The sequence below is a fragment of the Condylura cristata genome, unplaced genomic scaffold (genome assembly GCF_000260355.1).
Source record: "Condylura cristata isolate star-nosed mole 26May11 unplaced genomic scaffold, ConCri1.0 scaffold00033, whole genome shotgun sequence".
Taxonomy (NCBI): Eukaryota; Metazoa; Chordata; class Mammalia; order Eulipotyphla; family Talpidae; genus Condylura; species Condylura cristata.
This window is the reverse complement of record NW_004567134.1, coordinates 13,959,904-13,971,855: the sequence shown is the minus strand read 5'-3', so window position 1 is coordinate 13,971,855 and position 11,952 is coordinate 13,959,904. Positions and strand designations below refer to the sequence as shown.

At 61.2% G+C, this 11,952-nt stretch overlaps 1 protein-coding gene across 1 annotated transcript in view; it reads right to left on the bottom strand.

Moving 5' to 3' along the window:
* The window catches only part of SLC6A6 (solute carrier family 6 (neurotransmitter transporter), member 6), a 52,011-nt gene that overhangs the window by 29,284 nt on the left and 10,775 nt on the right, over window positions 1-11,952 (bottom strand). Inside the window, exons 2-3 of the mRNA XM_004692354.2 lie at window positions 1,546-1,788; window positions 890-1,024 (exon numbers count right to left, since the gene is read on the bottom strand). Of these exons, the coding sequence (XP_004692411.1) occupies window positions 890-1,024; window positions 1,546-1,774 (364 nt within the window). The 5' untranslated portion in view covers window positions 1,775-1,788. The remainder of the gene's footprint in view (window positions 1-889; window positions 1,025-1,545; window positions 1,789-11,952) is intronic.

Below are 11,952 nucleotides of genomic sequence, written 5' to 3'. Positions count from 1 at the left end.
TGAAAGAATGGATGGTCGGTAAATGGGGTGAATCAACAGATGTGTGAAAGAGGGACAGATTAATGATTAGATGATGAATAGAGGGATCACTGGCTGGGTGGCTGGTTGTGTGGATGAAAGAATGGTTAGATGGCCTGCTACGATAGCTGGGTGGGTGGCTCTCTGAGTTGCTGGGTGGGTACAGACACGGTGGTTTGTCAGAAGGTGCGGTGCATGACTAGGTGGATGAATGAGTGAATGAGTTAGCTAGATAGTCTAACTGTTGAGTGGCTTAGTTGAAGAAAGTTTAATGGATGGATGAACAGATTTATATGGAGGACAATGAGTGGGGCGACACATACCCCACACCTGCCCATTATAACCCCAACGGGACTCCTCTGTGAGTGTACTAGGTACTAGGCAAGGGACTCCACGTCAGGAAGGCAACAGCAGCGACTTGTAACTGGGGCTTACTGTCAAGTGGACAAAGTGCTTTACGTGGCTATGTCATGCTGTCTCACAGCAACCCTAGAAAGTAAGCACGTCACTTCCTTTCATAGATGAGGAAATGGAGACAGAGATTAAGTGACTTTCCCAAAGTCCCCAGAGTTAACAGGAGGAGGAGGCAGGACTGAAACTCGAGAAGGGTCCTGACGCCAGCACTTCTCCAGAGCCGCAGTGATGCGAAGCAGCGGCCGGCATGACCACCCCTCAACAGTCAGGGGGACCCACGCGCACTGAGCAGGTCTGAGCCGCGGCATCACGAAGGCCTGTGCTGGCCTCTGGGCTCAGGCCCAGGGCCCAGTGACCAGCACGGGGCTCCAATGTACCTGGCAAATAGAAGGTGCTCAATAAAAATGTGCCAACCCGAAGGAGACCAGGCCCCAGGCAACCTCTGCCCTGCACTTACCCGAGAACAAGGGGCAGATCTTTTCCCAGCAGGTGATGCCCCCTTCCGAGGTGTACTGGCCTATGATTACCTCCAGGAAAAACACAGGCAGGCCGCCCCCAAACAGGAAAATAAAATACGGTATGAGAAATGCACCTGCAGAGAGAAGAGAGTGGGAGACGGTGAGCTGCAGCTCTCAATGGCTGCTGCGCCAGAGAACAAGGGGGGACGTGGCGAGGAATAAATGCCCACTCTGGGCCTGGCTGGAAAACCCTCCAGACCTGGCCCACCTGCCCAGCGGGCAGCACATCGTAGCCCGTGTGCCCTCCTCACCTTGAAACCGACTAGGTGCTTTCACCTCGAGCCATGGCTCACACTGCACGCGCCCAGCGCCCCAGCTCGCCCCGAGTCAGCACCAGCGGTGCCCGAGCCCCATCTCAAATACCCCCTCCTCACAGAGCCTCACCCACCCCGCTCCTGCACCTGCCCAGGGCAGGCGCTCAGAACTAGCCAGGATGGGCGGTGCAGGGGCGAAGAGAGCGGGAGCCAGGGAGTGCAGGGCAGGAGGGCAAGGGCCCCACCCCTCCACACTCCTGTCTGGTGCCTGTCTGGGGGGGCTGCGACAGAGCGGGCTGAGGGAGGGGAGTCCGGCGCCGACACGGCACCCCCAAGCTCACCTCCACCGTTCTTGTAGCAGAGGTACGGGAAACGCCAGACGTTGCCCAAGCCCACAAAGCCGCCAGCCACGGAGAGCACAAAGTCGATCTTGCTGGCCCACTTCTCCCGCTGCGGGGGCTTGCCCTCCGCCTCGTCCTCCGGCCGGGTGCCGGGGCTCTTCCCAGGGGACGGCTTCAAGATGTCCTTGTGGAAGTCTTTCAGACACTGCAGCTTCTCTTTGGTGGCCATCTCCTCCGGGCTCTCTGTGGGGAGAGCACGGCAGACGTCGAGGGCGGGCAGCCCATGTCTCAGCAGATCCCCTCCCTCGTCCCACCCGGCGGCGCTGACCTGCCCAGGGCCGTAGCAGGGGCCTGCAACCCCCACATCCGTCCACTGCTCTGACAACATCCTGAGCGGTTCAGCGCACCCCCTTCAGGTGAGCGGGAACCGCAAGGGTCAGGCATAAGTGGACAGTGTCCGTGTCCCCCAATACCTGTGGAAGAGAACCACGGGCTGGGTGGCGGATGCCCCCCCAAGGCGAGGCTTCATGGGCACCCAAAGCTAAGTGTGAAGCCGCCTCGGCCCTGGCGTCAGCTCACAAACACAACACCCCCTGTCCCGGCAGTTCTAAGGCGCCTCCCAAAGCTTGTAGAAACAAACAGACACTGGCTCCAAATTCCAGGTCTGCACAGAAAACAGCGGCTCCCACCCCAGCGAGCACAGGTCTCCCGTGTCAGGAACTGATAAAGGCAAATGAGGACGGGCCTTCAGGCTAGAAAGGAGCCGATATTTGAAAACGGGGGGACCTGCGGGGGTCAGTCTGGCCGGGGTATCCGCTGCCTGAGGTCTGTTCATGTCCTTGATTGCCGGCCGGTCTCCTCGCCCACGAGTTCAGACTCGGACAAGGGACAGGACGCGTCTGGGCCAGTGCCGTGTGCCGGTGCACACTAGGTCCTCAGGGAAGCACTTGGTGGGTGTTTCCCAGAGCGCGTCTGCAAGCAGCCGCCGCTACGTGCAGACTTCGGCCACTGCCACTTCCAGCCGCGGCCGGGGCACGTCTTGGCTCTAGGGTGAGGAGGGGGCTGCCAGGGCCGAGGTGCTGGGCTGGCCTGGCCCCAGCAGGGGCTGTGCTCTGAGGAGCAGAGGCACAAAAGAACCCCCCTCACCCCCCACCTCCTTCCTCTCCCTGCCTTGGGGTGGGGGACCCCGATTGTTTTGCTATCTGGCGGTGAGCAGACCAAGAAAAGGCTTCCTGGAGCCGACGGGCGGCTGGGGAGCCCTTCCTCCGTCTCCCGAGTGCAGACCGGCGGCGGCATCCGCGCGGCCTTTCTTTGCCCTGCTCCCTGGGGGCGACACGGGGGTCCGGCTGGCGTACGGCTACTGTAAAAATAGCCCGCGCAGCCAGCATTGTTCCAGCACTGGTTTGTGCAGCTCCGATGGTTATCTGGGCGGCCCATTGTGGGCCGGCTGGATGGGAGCATAATTGGAGGATGTGGGGCTCGGCTCCCTCCGAGTGGAGCTGTTTTTCAGGGAGTGACCCCTGCGCCTCCTCGCCAAGGCGGGGCGGTTCCGCCCTTTCGGGGCTCCTGGCTCTCGGACTTGAGGAGGGCGGAGGGCGGCAGGCCGGGGTGGGGAGGCGACCAGCTCCTGCTCACATGGCGCGGGGCCTGGAGAAGCCCTTCCTCCAGGGCCAGGGTCGGCTCCCTGGCGTCACCCCGAAGGGCCTGGCTCAGCCTCTGGGCCCCAGGCCACCGGCAGCACGGGGAGCGAGCATCCCCGAGCCCCCTGCCCAGGTCTGGTTCCCAGTTGGACCCTGGCATCCCGGGGTCTCCTCACTCTCCCGGGAGGTGCCCCGGGCAGCGACCCGTCTCCAGTAGCTGTGCCAGCCCGGCCGGCCCCTGCTCTCCGGAGGTGCACACAGCGCCCGGCCGGCCCCGCCCACCGCCCCACCCAAGGCGCACGCACGCCTGCGTGAGGTCAGACCCCGTACAGGCGCTTCTCGGGGGCTCAGTCCAAGCCTCCCTGGGGTGTCTGACGAGTCCGTGCCCGTGAAAGCCCACTTGCAGCAGGACCTGGGATTCTGCCTCCCGTACATTCCTGGCATCCACCCACAGCTCTGTCGCCATGGCAACCCCCGTGCTCCGCGCCCGCCAGCCCTCACATGGGCATCCACGGCAGCCTCCTTCCTGGGTCTCCCTGCGCTACTCTGCCCACCCCTCCCCCAAGTCTATTCTCAACACTGCAGCTGAAAGCAACTCATGAAGCACACTCATCACAGTCTCCCCCCAATATTCCATCACCCCGAGATGGAACCTCAGCTCCTCCCCAAGGTCCACCAGGCTACCACTGTGGGCTCCTTTCTCCTGGGGTGCTGGTTTCTACAGAACTGCTTTGGTTTGCCCCACTTCTCGGGCCTGGGTAACCTGAAAGGCTACACTGGTTGTCTGCCAGCAGCCCGGTCCCCTGCTAGAAATTGCCGCGGCGATTCTGGCTGGCTGACCTCAGGCACGCTGTGCAGCCTGTCTGGGCCTCAGATAAACCAAACTGTGCCACCTCATAGGGAAGTGCGGGCGGAACAGGGCGGGAGGAGGGGGATACGGAAAGCGCTTAGGACGGTATTTGGAGAGCAGCTACCGCTCCTACGGCTAGCTGCAATGGAGTCCACCCTGACCTTGAACAGTGCACAGGCCACGTGGCACTCCTGGGACAGAGGGCCGGGAGCCCGATGCCCAGTCGTACCTTGACTGTCCCTCTGCCGGGCCAGCCTGACCTCAGTGGACACCTCCCGGGGGCCCCGCTGGCCACTCTGCAGAGTGGAGAGCAGACCCATCAACCCTCAGCAGCCACCCGACAGGCTGCCCCATGGAGCGCTCCATGCCCAGGGGCGAGCCCCTCCTCGGCAGCCGCTGTCCTGCTGACTCCTGGAGCTGTTTTCCTTGGCGCCCAGCCCAGGGCTATTTTGCGCCGACCATGATACATAATTCCCCATTTTAAGAGCTTCCTCTCTGGTTATTACAGCTACAAGTGATTAGCGTCGGCTCCCATGCAGAGGCTCCAGAGGAAGGCTCCCTTCTCGCCCAGCAGAGTCTCGTCTCGCCACGGCTCCAGTGGGCAAGGCCGGAGCCCGCTGTGCCTGCAGGCCGCTGGCACTGCAGCCCGGTTGGCTTTGACACGGCTGAGGACAGATTCAGCCCAGATTCAGCCCTGCGCCTGCGATGGTGCGGATTTAAAACGCTCCTTTTCTCTCCTCCCCCTCCCCACTCCACCTCCAGCTTCAAATTACCAGGTACTGGCCCTCCCTGGTGGCGCAGCGGGTTAAAGCACAGCAGTAAGAAGCTAAAGCCGCTTCCGCATGAGTTTGATCCCCACCTGTTGCGGAGGTGACCACATGGCGTGGCAGACCTCTCCTGACCCGCCCGCTGCTCCCCTCAGCAGTGGACTCAGCAGTGGACAGTCAGTCGGCCTGTTCTGCTCCCCACTCTGTCTCTGGTGAGGCCTCTCACCACCCCTACACCTCTGGCCTGTCCCCCAGTTCTGTATGCACAAATAAAACATATCCTTTAAAAAAAAAAAATTAACAGGTACCTGAGGACTTACTCTGTGCTGAGCTGCACTTAAAGCTTTGTGTTACTCCTCAAACGCTCTTTGTGGAAGGGACTTTTAGTGCCATTTTTTAAATCACAAAAACAGGACATGCAAGTCCACGGGACGGGGGGAGACAGGAGCCAGCGCCCCCAGCTCAGGCACTGGAGCTAAGATTGGAGACAGGAGGCTTTGCGACGTGGCGGGGCGGGGGGCAGGCGAGCTGCAGAGCAGGCCTGTGCCCTGCGGCCCACACCCCTCCTGGGGCCCAGGTGCCCTGGGCCTGCTGGCCTTCGACTGAGGTGCAGAGGGGTGGGCATCCACCCCTTGGAGCCCTTGCCTTTTTCCAGGAGCTGGGGGTTCACTGCTACACCTTCCCCCGCAGGGAGGGCACAGCGCCGTCACCAGCCCAGGCACCAACCCACCTTCTCAGGTACAGTTTCTCACAGGGCCGCATCCTCACACTGTCAGATGTAACCACTGTGAGTTCCTAGCATTGTTAAAAGTAAGAGGCAGGTACTTCTGTTTCCCCCTGGAAAACTCCCCGCATCCCAGCAGTCGCTAAGCTCGAAGCCCTGGGCCCGACAGAAGAGTTAGTTTCTCAGCAAACCTCAAGGTTGGGTAAGCAGCAAGCAAACCCCAGGGCTGGAAGGGAGACCTGGGTGGCAGACCCACTTTACAGGTGAGGAAACCCGAAGCCCCACCTGCTGGGCCTGCTGCGGAGCCGAGCGTAGGCGAGGGCCCCTGTTCTGTCGGGGAGCGCTGGCCTTTTCTTTCCTCGTCTGTTTCCCACCTACTCCCAAGCCAGTGTTCGGGGTCCACTGAGGCCACCATGAAGCTGTGTGGCCCAGATCAAGTAGCAACCTCTCTGTGCGACTCCTCAACAGCTGAAAATGGGGGTGAAAATAAAACTCACCTCAAGATTAAATTGCCTGATACGTATTGACAGATGTTAGCCATAACTGGAGAAAGTAGCTGGCTACGTTGGCTTTTTACTGCGTGTGTGGCAGGCATTGTCTCCCAACGTTTAAGAGAAAAAGAGGGGCCTCCCTGGTGGCGCAAGTGGCTAAGTCTCAGCACCATGAAGCGATCAGATCACCAGCCACTGTGGCACGAGCCCCATCCCTGGCCAGGGAGTGACCCACGTGGCCCAGCAGACCTCCCCTGTCCACCCGCTGCTCCCCCCAAAAGTGTATTTCAGTAGATCTGCTTGTTTTGCTCCCCACTCTCTGGTGAATCCTCTCACTCCACCCTGCACCTCTGGCCTGTACCCCAATTCTTGTACGCATAATTTTTTTTAAAAGAGGAACAGCAAGCATGCCGCATTTATTGAGCACCCTGCACGCATTTAGTCAGCACTGTGCGAGCGCTCTGCAGGTCTGGTCCCAGTGTGGGCGTCACCGACCCAGCTGAGACAAGGCCCTGAGAGGTGCAGCCTCTTGGCGTGGACCCTTGAACGCCCCCCAGGTCTGCTGCAGCCTCCGAGGCCCACACGCTCAGCCAGGCTGCTGTTCAGCTCACTTGCATTCACAGTGTGGTCACCCAGTGAAATGGGGTCTGGCGCCTTTAAGCCACTGGCCTGGGGACTGACAAATAAGGGAACTAGGCAAGAGTGAACAGGAAAGCGAAGGGTCACATGACAGAAGGGGCTCGGGGAGCAGTCGGGAGCCCAGGGCCCTGGGGGCGGGCTGCCTGCAACGTAAGGACACGGGGATGGACCCTGGTGCTGCACACGGCCTCCCCCTGGCCAGCAGGGAGGCGTCCAGGCGGCCTGCGTGCCCCGCGTCCGCTGGGTCCAGGCGAGGCCGGGCTCCGCGGCGGGCGTGAGGTAATGTCTACACAGACATGCTCCCCGCTCACTGCGCGGGCCTTAGGAGGCCACCACAGTGAAGCCTTAAAAAAGTGGGGGCGGGGTGGGTCAACACCATTCCCTCCCTGTCCACCTGGGGTAGCCGTTCTTGAAAATAAAACAGAAACTAATCAAAGAAGGAGTTTGTACTTTCCCATAAAAGAGGTAGCTTTATGAGGCTTAATCCTTCAACTCGCTTGCGGCCTGTAGGCTTCTGTCTTGCTATCTAAGCCTGAGGAACGGCAAACTCAAGCGTGACAAGCTCAAGGCGCCCCAGGAGCCCGGCCCACAAAGGCCTCGGGACAGTGGGAGACAGCAGGGCGGGCAGGGGCTGAGGTGTCGGGTGGGCGCTGTCCTTGGCTCCTGTCGCCCTTGGGACTGGGGCACTGGGCCGCACCCTCCATCTCTGGGGAGCTGCTGAGGTGTGGGGGTGTACATACCTCCCCTTTCCTGAGATGGGGCAAGGGCTCGAAGCAAACTCTGCTCCCTCTCTGGTCACTCCACTGCCCCAGGCCACCCCTGGCAGCTGCAGCAGCGGGCAGGCCCGGCTGATCTGAAGGTGCTGACCAGGCTGGCCTCACAGGACTGATGGCGATGGCTCCGCTCACCCCAGTGAGGTCATCCAGGAAGCCTGCATTGTTAAGCCCGGAATAAAGCCGAAACAATGAGCAAGAATATTCTGGCCCTAGTGAAAGTGAATTCTGTTCGGGGAACTGTTTTTAGCATGACTCGAGGTGGCTGGTCATCACTGAACCTGGGGCTTAGTGTCCATGGTCGCAGCCCCCAGCCTGATCTAACTGCACCCCATGAAAACTGGGGGTCTACCCTCAAAGATATCCCACCTCTGCAGAGAGCACCTGCCTGGCTCATGCTCCTGACCTCTCCCCAAGGCTCCCTGTCCGCAGATGACAGAGCTGAAGGCAGAGAGGAGGGCTGTCCCCACTTCCTGCCTACATGCAGTTGGCAGCAAAGGATGAGGAGGCCCTGGACAGGGGTCAACCTGATAGGGTGGACTTTTGGGTCAATGGCTTGCAGAGGAAGGGTGGACAGAAGCAAACAGATTTTGCAGAGAACTAACGCCTGGGACAAACTGGTAGCAGGGAGGGGCAGGAGAGGGGCCCAAGGTACAGCCACCTGGCTGGCGTCTGCAGGTAAAAACTCTAAACTGGCTGGGTCTGAATATTTTTCTTATCTCCTTGGAGGTGGCAGACTCTGAGCCGGAGCCCAGAGTCACAGGGGCCCAGAGAGATGAAACAAAGAACTCGCAGATGTGGGGTGGAACGGGAGCGGCCCCAGGAGCCGGCCCGTGGCAGCACGGGGCCTCGGAGGCACAGGCAAGCTGGGCGCATGCCATGTCCAAAACAGGCCCAGTGTGACCAGGCAGGCCGCCGAGTCGGGGAAAAGGGCAGTGGGCTCGCACTCAGGACGTTGAGTCAACTTGCAGCTCGTTGGTCAGGCAGGACAGTGGCCCCTTCACGCTGTGGCGTCCTGGGGTGAACAGCAAGGCAGTTCTGGCAGCAGTGACGGATCAGTATTTACTGACAACCTACCCTACTGGGTGCCAGGCACTGTGGATGGGGGCAGGAGTGCGGGGGCCCCCGAGGAGCTGGCATTCCAGAAGGGGACACAGACAGAGAGAACAAACATTCGGGACAGGGATCAGCGCGTACAAGTGAACCAAGCAGGGTCGGGCAGGTGGCGGGGCAGGGGCAGGCTCCAGGGAGGCCCTGCACCAAGCCCTTCCAGACACCAACTCACTGCTCTCACCAGCCGGCGGGAGCCACTTGCCTGGGGCTTGTCCAGCCCAAGTCCTCCCTGGCTCCCCAGAGACACCGGGTGCCTCACTTGAGTCAGAACCCATGGGATGCGCTAAAGGTAGCCGCCCTTTGGTTCCAAGGGACCAGTCGAGGGTGGTGGCTGAAATCCCTCCACTTGACAAGGGCCCGAAGCGGAGGGCAGGGCCCGTGGGCGAAGTCAGGGTTGTGGAAAGCAGGGTCCACCTTCAGCGCGGCCCAGGCTGTCTCAGCACGGCCACTCGCTGCTGTGCGGGCCGGCTGGGAGGAAAGGCCCCTCCTCCCCACGTTGACTGAGCACCTGCTGCACGCTGGCCCAGGGCCACCGAGGGGCACGGGGTCACCTTCCTGACCTTCAGGTCCTAGATGGGTGGGACAGGCTTGTTTTTCTACAAGTTCAGGGAGGCCGAGTGGCACGTGTGGTCAAGGGCGAACGAGAGGCTTGGAGAAGAGAGAGGGCCTGAAACCCACAGGGCTGGGCCTGGGGCCTGGCTGGCCGGAGGGGAGGGGGATCCAAAGAGCTCAGTCCGGTCTCTGCGGGGGCTCGAATCCCAGCACCACTCCAGATTCCCGCACAGGCCGTAACCAAAGCCTCGCTGGAGGAGGAGGCCGCCATGATGCTGATGCGGGGTGGGGGTGGGGGGGCTCGGGACCTGTTTCATGCCCAGGGTGAGTGAGTCAGCAGCCAACTGCCTCCTGGCACCGACTCACCAGCCACAGGCCTGTCACTCTTCTCTCCCCGTCAGCTTCCCCACAGCCCGCTGCTGCTTGGTTTGCCGGAAGTGGGGGGGGTGGGGGGGGGTGAACCATAATCCTGAGAGAGGCAGCAGAGCCCAGGATTATTTCTGGAGGCCACAAAAAGAGACCGAGAAAAAAAGAAAGGTTTGGTTTCCACTTCCTCAAACTCCTCTTTTTAAACTCTAAGAACCTTTCAAAGAGCCCTCCTCTCACTGCTGTGAAAAGCAAACAGAGCAGCCCCTCCCTCGCTCTGGAAACTAGGAGCCCAGTGGCCAGCGCGGGGGTGAGGCAGCTAAGGGTGCGGCCACCGGCGACCTCAGAGCCCAGCCACCCCCACTCTGTCATGGGGCTCCGTCCGCGTCACACCTCTGAAGCAGCCAGGGCCCCCTGCTGTAAGGCCCTGGGCAAGCCACCTCTCCGAGTCGTGGCGTGAGCATCCGGACCATGGGCACAAAGCCCCACCAGTGGTGCCTGAGGACGTCCAACGCGTGAAACGCCTGTGCGCGGTCCAGTTCTCACTGTTCCTCTTTCAAGCACGTTTCTCCTCAAAGAGGAAGGACCTTCTTCCTTCCTAGTTCTGCACTTACCCTGACAACTGAAGCTCAGGGAGCTTGGTGTCTGCAGAATCCACAGCCTGGGATCCAGCGGGGCGGAGGTGGCTATCGACTGATCATGCCTGCAGCCACGCACAGCAAAGAGCTTGTGGCCTGGACTTTTGCCCCACTTATCTGGAAATGAGTTCCAAGCATTCTCCGCCGTCAGAATCCCCAGGGTCTACTCAACGCACATCGTGATTTCTCACACCTGACACTGTCCCCTAAGGAACTGACAGGCCGCCCTCACACCCCAGCCTGGCTGGGCAGGCCTGGCACGACAGCCCTGCTGTGGCCTCACCAGCCTGTCTGTCACCGTCTGTTCCCTCCTGGCACCCAGAGCCTGCCCTGCCTCCTGACAGGTAGCTCAGGATGACACAATCAACATTTGTGGGAATGTTTAGGGCTCGGGGCTCCTGATGTAGAATGCACCAGAGCAAAGGGCAGTGCCAGGCAGGAGGACACAGCAAGACCCTGGCGGAGGAAGGACCCCCCAAGTGCTCGAAACCCTACAGAGCTTTGCCTTTGAGCCCTAAATCTGCAAGAGATCAATTTTCACTAAACCACAGGTTTCCTGAGCATCTTCCAAAAGTGACTTTGAAGGGAGTTCTCCCTGGTCCCCGGAAAGGCTGCCAAGCGCTGGGCTCTGAACAAAAACCAAGGCGTGGCACAGGGCCCGAGCAGGCCTGGCACACGCAAGTGTAACCCACGTTCTGGAGGAGCACCCAGATCGATGCAGGCCAGGCCAGGGCACCTGCCTCTGGCACAGATGGACACACATCTGAGACAGGAAACAGGGCAGGAGGAGCGGGGAGGACCAGGAAGCTCCTGAGCCCCCAGCCCAGAGGAACACTGGGGCTGAGGCCCAAGGGCAGCGCTCATCGCTCAGGCGGCTTCCCAGAGCCACCGGAAGCTCCCCGGAGGCATGCCCGAAACTTGGCCAAGCGCGTTTCCCCACGGCCTGCCACGCAGCCCCAGCGCAAGGTCGATCGCTGGCTCACGGCTGCCAGACGTGTGGCCTGTCGGCGTCCCCACCTGGACCCCAAACTCATCGCGCCTGACAGCCCCTGTCCCCCCATCAACCTGCACCTGGAGGGCTACCTTACATTTCCGTGAACCCCACTCACCTTGAAGACCCCACCTTCCAGGAAGCCCTTCCAGCCTGCCTCATGCAGCCTGTCCCCTCACCTGGCCCTGGTGCTCAAAGCTGTGTGACTGGAAGAAGTTCAGTGTTCCCCTTGGGAAACCTATTTCCTCACCTGTAAAACTGGGCCCGGGCCCTGCAGTGTCAACCACAGGCAAGACCGGTGTTTTATGGCCTTTTGCCTGGGGAGCAGGAGCCATTGGGAAAAGGTGGAGATTTTCCCCATCTGCTCAGCCAACGGCCGATGCTTGCAGGTGTTCCTGCTCTCGGGCGACACCGGCCAGGTGGAGAGCCAAACGGCATGGTCTGGGAGGTATGAGTGGGGGCGGAGGGCTCTGAAAAAGGAGCAGAAGGGAAGGGCAGAAGGGAAGGTGGGGGGCGGAGCTCAGACCCAAGGTGCCAGGCCCCCCCGGAGACCTCGCACTCTGTACCTGCCTCTAAAAGCAAAGGGCTTCTAGCGGCTCACCCCCAAAGGCAGCAGCCGAGGGGTGCTGCAGGGCCCTGGAGCTGCATCTGCCTCTGGTCCCGTCGCTGCAAACGCCTGGGAAAAGCACCCAAGGCAGCTCGGGCCTGGCGCTCAGGGAGCCGTCCGCTGGGTCGGGGGGCGCCGCCTCTTGGGGCTGCTGCCTCTGCTGTCGCCTGTTCCCCCGTCCGCTTCCCCCAGGCCTTGCGCTGGCCGCAGCGCGTCACCCCGCAGCCCCGCCTGTGCGGCCTCCGGCTGTCTGTGC